We start from the raw sequence: 12,874 nt of genomic DNA, 5'->3' as shown, positions 1-12,874 counted from the left end.
GGCGATTATGAAATCTCTAATGTTTTAGAGATTATATATTCTAGTTCTAATGGTAAACCAAATGAGTTTAATATCATATTAACTCATTGAATCCATGATTACATCTAAAGAAATTATATATGTATATATGTTTTCATAAAGATTGTAATAAAAAATTCTTTCGTACAAAGTGTTAATCGTGAAAATATTTTAACGGGTAGGTAATACCCGAGGAATATTCAGATTTCACATTAATAAATTACACTGTACATTCTTCGAAGCTGATTCAACAGTAGTTTACTATCCTACTTACATCCACCGATATGTGTATCCGTTCACCACAGAATAACCATTTTTATTCAAATTCATATTTGGATTTTGATTTATCATAATCCAACAAGTGGCATAATGAAGAAAACATTGGACAAAATAAAATTTGTTAGAAACAAACAAATTAACTATGAGAAATTTTGTTAAGAATCCACGCTAACTGTTTCCAGCTAACTGTTCCTAGCTAACTGATTACATTTTATTTATCGCAGTTTATTTATCGCAATTTAATTATCGCAATTTTATTTATCGTCATTTAAATTCTGTTATTTATTTTACGCACTTTAAATGTCGGGACACGTATACAAGGTTTTGACATATCATATCGACCCATCTATATATATTATTTGGAATAACCATAGACACTCTATATGAAGTAATGCGGGAGTTAGCTATACAGGGTTGAGGTTGATTCTACAATAATATATATAGTTTGAGTTGTGATCGAGTCTGAGACGAATACGGGTCACGATACGTATTAATTAATTCGAATATTATATATTAAACTACATATGAACTATTGAATTGCTAACTGTGGACTATCAACTGAGGACTATCAACATTCGACAATTAAAATGAATTAAAATATTGATTATAACATATGAAACTAAACAATTCTTCAAACTTTCCACTTGATTTCATCTTAAACCTCGTTTGTATCTTGACGATTCCAATTTGCGTTCAAACCTTTCATGAATTCTTGAAAACACCTCAATCGAGAGGATGAATCAACCTCACTTCATCTACGAAAGAAAAGATTTATGCATATAGTTAAGCACCTAAGAAACTCTCGGCAATTGAGTAAAAGTTTAACACGTAGCCTCAGATCCTTTGGCATTTATTAGCAAAAATAACTTTGCGATCCCTTTTCAAAGTAGCCAATTTTGTCACAGCTCCAACAAGTCAACTTTGACTTTTCATTCGAAGTACCCTTACTATAATCCTGATATATACAATTACCCTTTAGATACCAGAGAATTCTTTTATATTCCACCATATTACCAGCAGACGTACCAGCAACCTCGTTGCTTTTTGGCTTAAATCTCTCTGATAAATCATTATATTTATTCATTGAAACCCTATCATATACTCATCCGCATCTTATAACGAGAACTGCCATAACAATTACCGGGAATCAGCAATCATTATTTTGAATCTCGTAGCATTTCTACATCAATAGTTATATGTATACATATAACAATTATCTCCTAGAATTACGATCTTCAATTCTGAAATTTTGAAAAGGCACCCAGTTTACGAACCGATACTCTGAACGTTGAAAAAAAACTGAATGAAGCAGCAGAAACTGTAGGAAACCGTAAACGACCTTAGTCGTTGGAAGTTTGATGATAAAGAATAATATGTTGGAAAAGCTCAAAAACGTTGGAACTGGAAAACGGATAGAGTTAACCATGAAGGAGACCAAGGAAAAATACAAGGACCATACCCTATATTCAAAGAATCCAGATAATTCTAGATTCGTTGAAATCTTTAAAGAATATCTTGCCCCGAAGTAATGTTAAAATCTTGCGAAAAATCTTTCTCCATCAACCATCGAACTTAGAAATTCCAAATTATCATCATCAATATCTTCGATATTTCTGAGGATATTTTCATAAATATTCTCGTCCGAAATTATATACCTCTTCGTGCTTCCTGTGTATCATTATATTGGAAACATTCAAGAGAAAATTTAGTACCGAAAAGCAGATTATGCGAAACTATGAAGAAAGCCATGGACAAATCACAAAGAATAAGTTTGACTTCAAAGAATCCAAAAGATTCAATGCCTGCTGAAGTCTTTAGCGAATATCTTGCTCCTTACTCTAAACCCTTGCAGACAATAGTCTCCATCATTCTCTGATCTTAGATATTCAAAGATATCATCGTATCTTTCATTATAAATATCCTCCATATTTTTGAAGATATTTTCATAACTATTCTTTTCTGAAATCATTAATCTCTTCGTGCTATCAGTGTTACATCATATAGAAACTGTTAGTTTCTATATTCTGTAAACTTTCGAGCTTAAAAGATGAATGTTATTGAAGTAATGTTGGGAACTGATGCATGAGTTAGTATAATATAATGACACTTGATCAACGTGATTATATTACAGTAAGTCATGCTGAGTTTTTAATGAGACGTGATGATTCACAGGTCATAACATCATCACGTGCCATGTTACATAACTCTTTCATTCTGCGTAACTTTCTGAACATATCAAAAATATATATTCTTGATAGTTCTATACTCAGTGATTCTGATAATTTGACAAATTAAATCGTGCTAATACCTTCTTTCTTATTTAGAACATGATGTTTATCCGAAATTCCATACTTACGAATTCTGGACCATTACTCCCTTTACTAGAGGTCGGGAGAATAATAAAAAGGTAAAGAGATCCAAAATATAAGAGAAAATATAAAGCCCAATGACAACATCGAGATTACGAACCGTGGATATCAGTACGTATGGCAATATAAAGACACGGGAGGATTATAAATACAATAATCCCTAGAGCATAATAGAAATAAACAGATTCTTCAGGTGGGAGTTGGAAAAGAAGAACGATCATTGCGATAGTTAGAATAAGAACAAGGATCAGAACAGGGTTAAGCATTTTCATAAACCTTTTGAATTTGGGAATTAAGTATAAGAATGATGAGAATAATGGAACAGAAGAATTTAATTTATAATGGAAATATCAGACAAAGTAATCAAGGCATATCACCGCATTTAATTATAGAGATCTTAATTTCCTTACTCGCCGAAGAATCAAATCTTTTAGATTTCGAAGATTTCCTTTAAATCTCTGGAATTCCGAAAATCTACCGTGATTACGTCAAAAAGTTAAAGCTCTATCTCAATCTTTGCAACAGCTTCACTTGTACGCTTTATATAATCAAATCGTTTTATCTATATTACTCAATAATGATAAAACTCTATTTATCAACTCATATTCGTCACGAAAACATTATTATTATTATTATTATTATTATTATTATTATTATTATTATTAATGGTATGTACTATTATTATTATTATAAAAACAATATAACTTTCTAGTTAATATTAATAACATTATCTTATCAAATAACTATTAGATATATAAAACTAAATTTAATACATAACAATATTGATATTTATATATATATAAAATGAATATACTTAATTTATTAAATATATATATATATATATATATATATATATATATATATATATATATATATATATATATATATATATATATATATATATATATATATATATATATATATATATATAAATAACAAAATTAAATAAAATAAAAGTTAATAATATAAAATTGACATCACTAATAATATACATAATTGTTCGATTACCATTACATGTATTAATAAACATGATTGAATATAGGTTCGTGAATCTGAGGCCAAACTTGCATTGTTAAATATCGTCACATGTATTTTTACTACAAAATACATTATGGTGAGTTTCAATTGCTCCCTTTTACTCTTTACGTTTTTGGGCTGAGAATACATGCAAATGCTTTATTAACTGTTTTACAATATTTATATGCGTGAGTTTCATTAATCCCTTTTTAAATGCTTTTGCAATATATATTTTTGGGACTGAGAATACATGCGCTGTTTTTATAACTGTTTTACGAAATAGACACAAGTAATTGAAACTACATTATATGGTTGAATGATCGAAATCGAATATGCCCCTTTTTATTAAGTCTGGTAATCTAAGAATTAGGGAACAGACACCCTAATTGACGCGAACTCTAAAGATAGATCTATCGGGCCCAACAAGCCCCATCCAAAGTACCGGATGCTTTAGTACTTCGAAATTTATATTATGTCCGAAGGAGGATCCCGGAATGATGGGGATATTCTTATATGCATATTGTGAATGTCGGTTACCAGGTGTTCAATCCATATGAATGATATTTTGTCTCTATGCATGGGACGTATATTTATGAGAACTGTATATGGAAATCTTGTGGTCTATTAAAATGATGATAATGGTTATTTATGTTAAACTAATGAACTCACCAACCTTTTAGTTGACACTTTAAAGCATGTTTATTCTCAGGTAGGAAAGAAATCTTCCGATGTGCATTTGTTCATTTAAGAGACATTACTTGGAATCATTCATGACATATTACAAAAGACGTTGCATTCGAGTCGTCGAGTTCATCAAGATTATTATTAAGTCAATTATAGTTAAATATATTATGAAATGGTATGCATATCGTCAACTTTCGATGTAAGGAAGTTTGTCTTTTCAAAACGAATGCAATGTTTGTAAAATGTATTATATAGAGGTCAAGTACCTCGCGATGTAATCAACTATTGTGAATCGTTTGTAATCAATGTGGACTTTGTCCGGATGGATTAGGACAGGTCCTTTCAAACAACCTCATCCACAGACTATGGCACAAAAGTTGAAGGCCACCCGAGCTGGCCAAGGCAATTCGATTACTCAACCAAACATTGAACAACCTTTTAAAATAAGAGGTCCAATTCTGAGTTTGATATCTACTGATTGCCAATTTCATGGCAAGGATATTGAGGATGCTAACGAGCATCTTCGTGTTTTCAATGATGTTTGCAACTTATTCAAGCTAAATTAGGTTACTGATACTTCGATCAAGACAAGGCTTTTTCCTGGACTCTTAAGGGAGAAGGTAAGAGGTGGTTAGATAGTTAACCCGAGGGTACGTTTTCCAATTGGGATGGGCTGGTGGATAAGTTTTTATCAAAGTATTTCCCTGCGTCTCGAGCTGCTAGACTTCAAGCAGAAATTTCACAATTCAGACAAAAGAGCAGTGAGACATTATTTGATACTTGGGACCGTTATTCTAACATGTTACGCTCGTGTCCGCAACACGGGTTGAATGATTTACAAAAGGTCCAGATTTTCTATAAGGGTTGTGACATATCAACTCGCCAGAGTATTGATCAAGCAGCAGGAGGTACTTTAATGGATAAGACAAAAGAAGAGGCGTTAGAAATCATTAATAAGCAAGCTGCCTACTCTCACAAATGGCATATAGATCATGAGTCATCCCGTTCAGCTTCAGTTAAGAGAACTGAAACCACTGGTGCGTATGGTGATTTTGGGTCTATAAATGCTAAGTTAGATAAATGTGGTAGGCATTTAGAGAAGATGGATAAGGATATTCATGGTATGAAGGTTGGTTGCGAATATTGTGGGGGATTACATTTGGCAAAAGATTGTGATGCGGGGTTAACGATAGGTCAAAAAAAAGAGATAGCGTTCATCAGTCAGCAGAATAATAATCAATTTCAAGGGCGCGCTCAGTTCAACCTCAACTTCAATAGTCACTACAATCCTCAAGGTCGACAAGGAAGTAGTACTAATAATTATTAGAATCAGCCGAGTGGAGGATTTCAACAGCAAGCTCCCAGGTATTTTCAAAAGCCCCAAGCCGAAGAGAAAAAGTCTAATCTTGAAGCTATGATCAAAAAGCTTGTGATATCTCAAACTCAGCTTGTTACTACTGTTACTCAAAACAATGAGAAGAATGACCAAATATTTCGAAATCAACAAGCCGCTATTCATAATTTGGAACAACAGATTGGTCAGCTTGCTAATCAGAGGAATGAGAGGAAACTGGGATAGTTACCGAGTAACACGGATGCTAACCCGAAGAATAGGCACGTAAATGCTATCACCACCCGAAGTGGTTTAGCATATGATCCACCAAAGAAACCCAATGAGTATGATTTGCGAGTTCCATTAGTTAAGGATGGTGAACCGGTAGTTGTTAGTGAATCGTAGGGGGATAAGGAGCTGGAACAGGTGATTGAGGAAGTTGTAAAGGTACCGGTAACAGTTGCTGCTAAACTGGTAGTTATGGAGTATCAACCACCGCTCACATACCCGAGGAAACAGAGGTTAGAAAATTTAAAGGCGGAAAAGTCAAAGTTTATGGAGTTGATTAAGAAAGTGAATGTCAATTTACCTTTTATTGATGTTATCGGCGGGATGCCCAAGTATGCTCGATTCATGAACGATTTTCTCACCAACCGGAAAACGATGGAAAGCGTTTCATCCGTGACTTTGAATGCAGTATGTACAGCGGTGGTGACAAACCAACTTCTCGAGAAGTTGGAAGATCCGGGTTGTTTTACTATTCCTTGTTTATTGGGGGATCTTGCCTGTATGCGGGCATTGGCAGATTTGGGTGATAGTATTAATTTAATGCCCTAATCTATTTACCTTAAACTAGCACCTAGGGAACTTAGAACCATGCGTATGGCCATATAACTATCTAATCGCTTTATTAAATATCCTCATGGAATTATAGAGAATATGCTAGTTAAGACCGGGACATTAGTTTTCCCCACTGATTTTGTAGTTCTAGACATGGAAGTGGATGAAAGGATTCCACTTATTTTGGGTAGGCCATTTTTGAATACTGCTAGATGTCTAATTGATGTTTATGGCCAACAATTGACCCTTAGAATAGGTGACCAAAAGATGACTTTTGCTATGGATAAGGCATTAAAATACCTAGTGTCCCTAGATGATACTTCTTATTATTTGCAAATCGTGGACATGCATGTTGAGTTTTTACAGGAGTTTCCAGAATTGCAGGGAACAGGTGAATGTGAAATAGCAAATGGTGAAGAGGATATGTTGGATGAGTTGGATTTGATGACCACCTTAATGGCTGAAGGTTATGAGCCAACCGAAGAAAAGAATGAGGAGTTGGAAAAAGCAAATGCATACAGGAGTAAAACTTCAATTGAAGAACCTCCTGAATTAGAGTTGAAACCACTCCCGGATAATTTAGAGTATGCTTTTCTTGAGGAGGAGTCAAAACTCCAGGTGATTATTGTTTCCGATCTTTCTGTAAGTCAAAAATCTAAACTTGTTTCCGTGTTAAAAGCCCATAAATCGGCTATTGCATGGAAAATTCAGGATATCAAGGGTATAAGTCCCTCTTATTGTACACACAAAATTCTAATGGAAGATAACTTCAAACCGTGTGTGCAACGACAGAGGCGACTATACCCGCACATGCAGGAAGTGGTTAAGAAGGAGATTGTTAAACTCCTCAACGAGGGTCTTATCTACCCTATCTCTGACAGTCCTTGGGTGAGTCTGGTTCAATGTGTGCCCAAAAAGGTTGGCATGACCATAATCACAAATGAAAAGAATGAATTGATTTCTACCAGGACTGTCACGGGGTGGCGGGTGTGCATTGACTATCAAAAATTGAATGATGCCACCCGAAAGGACCATTTTCCCTACCCTTCATGGATCAAATGTTGGAGAGGTTGGCGGGAAAGAGTTTCTATTGTTTTCTTGATGGTTTTTCGGGATACTTCCAAATCCCTATTGCACCCGAAGACCAAGAGAAAACCACGTTCACATGCCCGTATGTCACATTTTCTTATCGACGTATGCCCTTCGGCTTATGTAACGCCCTTGCCACCTTTCAAAGGTGTATGGTGGCGATATTCCATGATATGATCAAAGACTACATGGAGGTGTTTATGGATGACTTCTCAGTCTACGGAGATACCTTCGAGTCATGTCTTCATAATCTTGAGCGTATGTTGATTCGGTGCGAAAAGCCAATCTTGTGCTCAACTGGGAGAAATGCCACTTTATGGTTCGTGAAGGCATCGTTCTCGGGCACAAGATTTCTAAAGTTGGAATTGAGGTAGATAAGGCGAAAATCGATGTTATCGACGGGCTTAAAGCCCCTACCGATGTCAAAGGTGTTCGAAGTTTTCTTGGGCACGCCGGGTTTTACCGGTGGTTTATCGAGGATTTTTACAAAATTGCCACGCCCTTAAATAAACTTCTCGAAAACGATGCTCCTTTTGTTTTCTCGGAGGAGTGTCACAAAGCGTTTAATCTTCTTAAAGCAAAGCTCACTAATTCACCTATCCTTATTAGTCCGGATTGGTCTATGCCATTCGAACTTATGTGTGATGCAAGTAACTTTGCAATCGGATCCGTCTTGGGGAAACGTGTTGGGAAACATTTTCAGCTCATTTATTATGCTAGTAATACAATGCAAGGAGCGCAACTTCACTATACCACTACCGAAAAGGAACTCCTTGCAATTGTCTTTTCTGTTAACAAATTTCGTGCATATCTCATACTAACAAAGACGGATGTGTATGCGGACCACCCGGCACTTAAGCATTTGCTCACTAAACCCGATGCTAAACTGAGATTGATACGTTGGGTATTGATTTTACAAGAATTCGATGTTGAAATCCGGGATAAAAAGGGTGCCGAGAATTTAGCGGCCGATCACCTTTCACGTCTTGAGAACGCCTCCCGTGAGGTTCTCGATGAGACTACTATTCATGATGATTTTCCCGATGAATATCTCATGAAGGTGGAGGAGTGTGAAGACCCTTGGTTCGTTGATTTTGCTAATTACTTGGTTGGAGGGTTCTTAGAAAAAGGTTGGTCACATCATAAGCGTAAGAAATTCTTTAGTGACCTTAAAATTATTTTTGGGAGGACCCTTATCTTTTTAGGCGGTGTTCCGATGGAATGATCCGCCGATGCGTTTCTGGAGAATAATGAGAGCGCATTCTTGTCCAATATCATCATGGACCGACGGGTGGGCATTATGGTCCCCAAGTTACGAGGCAAAAAGTCTTTGAGGCCGGTTTTTATTGGCCTACTATCTTCAAGGATGCCTACCAAGTATGTCAATCATGCGATGCTTGTCAACGGGCAGGCCAAATCACCCAACAAGATGAGATGCCTCAAAATGTCATCCAATTTTGTGAGGTTTTTGATATTTGGGGGATCGATTTCATGGGCCTGTTCCCAAAATCTAACAATAAGCTCTACATTCTTGTTGTCATTGATTATGTTTCAAAATCGGTCGAAGCGCAAGCTTTTCCCACTAATGATGCTCGGGTTGTAGTTTCGTTCCTTAAACAACTCTTTTCTCGATTTGGTGCCCCAAAAGCTTTAATTAACGATCGGGGAACTCACTTTTGTAATGCCCAACTTGAAATGATATTGAAACGATATGGGGTGACCAATAAAGTTTCTACATCCTACCATCCTCAAACAAGTGGGCAAGTCGAAAATACCAACTTTAAAGAGGATTCTTGAAAAAACAATTAGTTCTAATCCTAAGGAGTGGGCGTTCAAACTTGATGATGCCTTATGGGCATTTAGAACGGCGTAAAAAATGCCAACTGAAACCACTCCTTTTCGTTTACTTTATGGTAAAGCGTGTCATCTCTCGGTGGAGATAGAACACAAATCTTTTTGGGCTCTCAAAACGAGCAATCTTGATCTTAATGAGGCGGGTCGTCTTCGTTTGAGCCAATTAAATGAGTTAGAGGAATTAAGGCTCGATGCTTATGAAAATTTGTTGATTAGTAAGGAGAGGACAAAGAAGTGGCACGATAGTCATTTAAAAGATCCTAAAGAATTTAAGGAAGAGGATCGTGTGCTTTTTTTCAATTCACGTTTTCGTTTGTTTCCCAAAAAGTTAAAATCTAAATGGTCGGGACCATTTATTATTCGTAAGGTTTATCCCCATGGGGCGGTTGATTTGGTTAATTCAAAATGGGAAGAGTTTAAGGTGAACGGTCATCGAATTAAACATTATGTCAATGGACCGCAAGAGGTAGACGATGAGATTAAACTCATCTTTACCTCTAACGATTCGTGATAATCTCGGGTATAATATTTGTTGTAGAGTTTGTATAATATTTTTGTATCTTGTTTTCAAACATTTTATTTGGTTCTGTACTAAGAAAATTATTTACTTTAATTATGTACTGTAAACTTATTCGGAGACAAGGCGTTTCGATTAACGGGTGGTGCCACCTTGTCTCGTTTTATGTAGTTTATTTTATGTTTGTTAGTTAAACGATTTTCAAGTCTGGCATTAAGTTCATCAAAACTGTGTGATTGATGATATTGGTGTAAGGATCGGAAATGAACGATGTTCTTATGCTGACAGTCAGTTCAGCGCCATCTGTCACTGGCATTCCGCGATCAGTGGTTAAACTCGATAAGTTTTTATTTTATTTCTCACCTAACCCTTTCGATGTTAATCTATTTTTGATTTCAAGTAATTGGGACATTAGTTGATCCCAAGTGTGGGGTGGGGATGTAAAATCTCTCGAGTTGGTTTTTAAGGAATTATCAACATGTATGTTTTGAATCTAAAAGTCTTGACGTTTCACGGGTTTTGGTTGAAAAAAAAAACAATTGAAAAAATTAGGGGAAAATTAATAAAATGAGAAAAGTTAGAGAAAAAGAAAAAAAAATAGAAAAACAGTTGAAAATTAGGCCAAAACCTTGTATATGAAAATTGGTTTTGATATGGCTTGGTATGTTATGGCATATTTTGTGATTTCAAAGAAGCCAAAAGTGTTCCACATGTTCATTTTCTTGGACATGAAATCCTACGAGTTCGGGGAACTCAATAGTAGGTTACCTGTACTAAAACGGGTGTAAACCGTGAGAGAGCGGTGATTGCATAGCGTGATTGTGACCGAATCACGTGCCGGATCAAAAACTTTTAGTTACTTGGTATAGCAGACTTCCGAAACTATACCATTTTATTATTACATCATATAATGGTGTGATACTGTGGGAAGAGGAGCCTTGAGCTTCACCAGTGTTGTCCTTTTTAGGAACAATAGCTACATGCTTGTGTATGCTTAGACAACACAACCCATAGCTAAAAGCTATGGAACCCAAAGGTTTTTGGGAATTATTGGAAGTAAAGTCTTCCGAAAGATGTTTCAAACCGAGTGTCAATTGAAATAGATTGGCACTCCTGAGTGAGTCAGATCAACTCATTAAGGAAGTAAAGTCTTTCAACCGTTTCACTTGGTACGTATACCTCTTAAGCTGTACCATTTCATTACCCATCATATCACGATGAGGTACTGTTAGAGGTGAAAGTCTTGAACTTTCAAAACATGTTCATTATTTTAAATGTGAAATCCTACATGAACATAAAAATTCATACGTAGGTCACCTGCACCAAGGCGGGTGTCAACCGTATGAACGGTGATTGGATCATATGGTCGAAACCGGGCCATGCGCTAGATCGAAAACTTATTTTGGGCGATCCTCATTGTTTCTCCTAACAAGGACAATGTTGCGTCCGACCAATTTATTTAACCATGTAGGATGTATCCATTCCATCCTAAAGGGAGTCAAGTCTCCCGACCGACACACTTGATGACTTAGATTGACGAATAGTCTTGAAAAGTCTTCTCTAACATCGGCTGGAAATCCACTACGCCTCAGTATTAAACAGGGAGCTAGTGGTCAGACTTTTCTCAATGAGGGAGATCTGTTTCGTAAAACGGGGGCACCATGATACACAAAATGTCAGTGATTTATCAGATCCCCGGAAGGATAATCTCCTAAAAGATTAATCAGCTTTTAAGTCTGGTGAACTTCAATCTTTATGATTGACTTAACGAATTAGATGATTAGCTCATAATTATCGATGATATCCGGACGTAATGTGTATCTTCCTAAGCACATTATTTTCTTACCGACATCTCGCGATGTTAGGTACTGTGGGAGGCATTGGCTTGACCAATCGCGGGGTAGCCCGTACGGTTCTTGGGTTCGCTTGTTTCATCTTCTCGGCTCAAGACTTCCACTTGTATCCCTTGTTTCATATATTCGAAGACATTATCCGGTTCGAGATCTTCTACATTTATTTGGATTACATATTTGGTACACTTGTTCGAATTAATATTATTGTGCCGATGCAATATTTGGGGATGTTGGAGATTTTGGGATTACAAGTGGAAGTCACATTGTTGATATGTTCTCTTAAAACCGTACCCACGCTAGTTTCTCTTTTGGTTTATTTCCGTTGGTTCTACTTACACTTATGAAGACGTTATTATTTAGTAGAAGATTATTTTCGAGTCTAATTTTCTTAAGGACAAGCAAGACTCTAGTGTGGGGTGATTTGAAATTGCACATTTCTCGTATATTTATCATTGCAATATCCGTCATTTTTAGTCCATTCGGATACGGTTTTGGTTATTATTCGCCATTATTTGGAAGATTATGATTTGAGAGACGAGAAGTGTTATTTGATTGTTTTATGGTGTTTATGGCGCGTTTACAGTAGTTTCTATGTTATTGGTTGAATTTTTTTGTGATTGAGTCGAGTTAAAAGTAAAAATTCATGAGAAATTCGGTGTACAGGGATGCGCACCGCGTGGAGGACTGCGCACCGTGCAATTGTGCTTCAAAACACATCAGATAGCATTAAATTCCGAACAACTAAAAACCTTTGGAAGTGCGCGCCGCACACTTAAACGCGCATCGCGCAAATCGAGTCAGTTAGAATTTTAAATCCTATAAACAGGGAGCAGTTTTTATGATGAGGGGTTATCTTTTTGGCAGCCGATTTTGAGAGCATTAGGGGCAATTTTCAGTCACTTTCGGGGAATTCCAAGGTCATTTTTGAAAGGACCCGTTCATATACAATATAAACGATTCACAATAGTTGATTACATCGCGAGGTACTTGACCTCAATATGATACATTTTACAAACATTGC

At 36.2% G+C, this 12,874-nt stretch overlaps 1 protein-coding gene across 1 annotated transcript; it reads left to right on the top strand.

Annotated features, from left to right (window-relative positions):
- The first annotated feature begins 9,505 nt into the window (after positions 1 to 9,505).
- Positions 9,506 to 9,994, top strand: LOC139859899 (uncharacterized). The gene has a single exon (XM_071848673.1). The coding sequence runs from the start codon at positions 9,506 to 9,508 to the stop codon at positions 9,992 to 9,994; it is 489 nt and encodes a 162-aa protein (XP_071704774.1).
- The last annotated feature ends 2,880 nt before the right edge of the window (positions 9,995 to 12,874 follow it).

Source organism: Rutidosis leptorrhynchoides, chromosome 7, assembly GCF_046630445.1.
Source record: "Rutidosis leptorrhynchoides isolate AG116_Rl617_1_P2 chromosome 7, CSIRO_AGI_Rlap_v1, whole genome shotgun sequence".
Classification (NCBI taxonomy): domain Eukaryota; kingdom Viridiplantae; phylum Streptophyta; class Magnoliopsida; order Asterales; family Asteraceae; genus Rutidosis; species Rutidosis leptorrhynchoides.
This window is presented reverse-complemented; position numbering and strand designations above follow the sequence as displayed.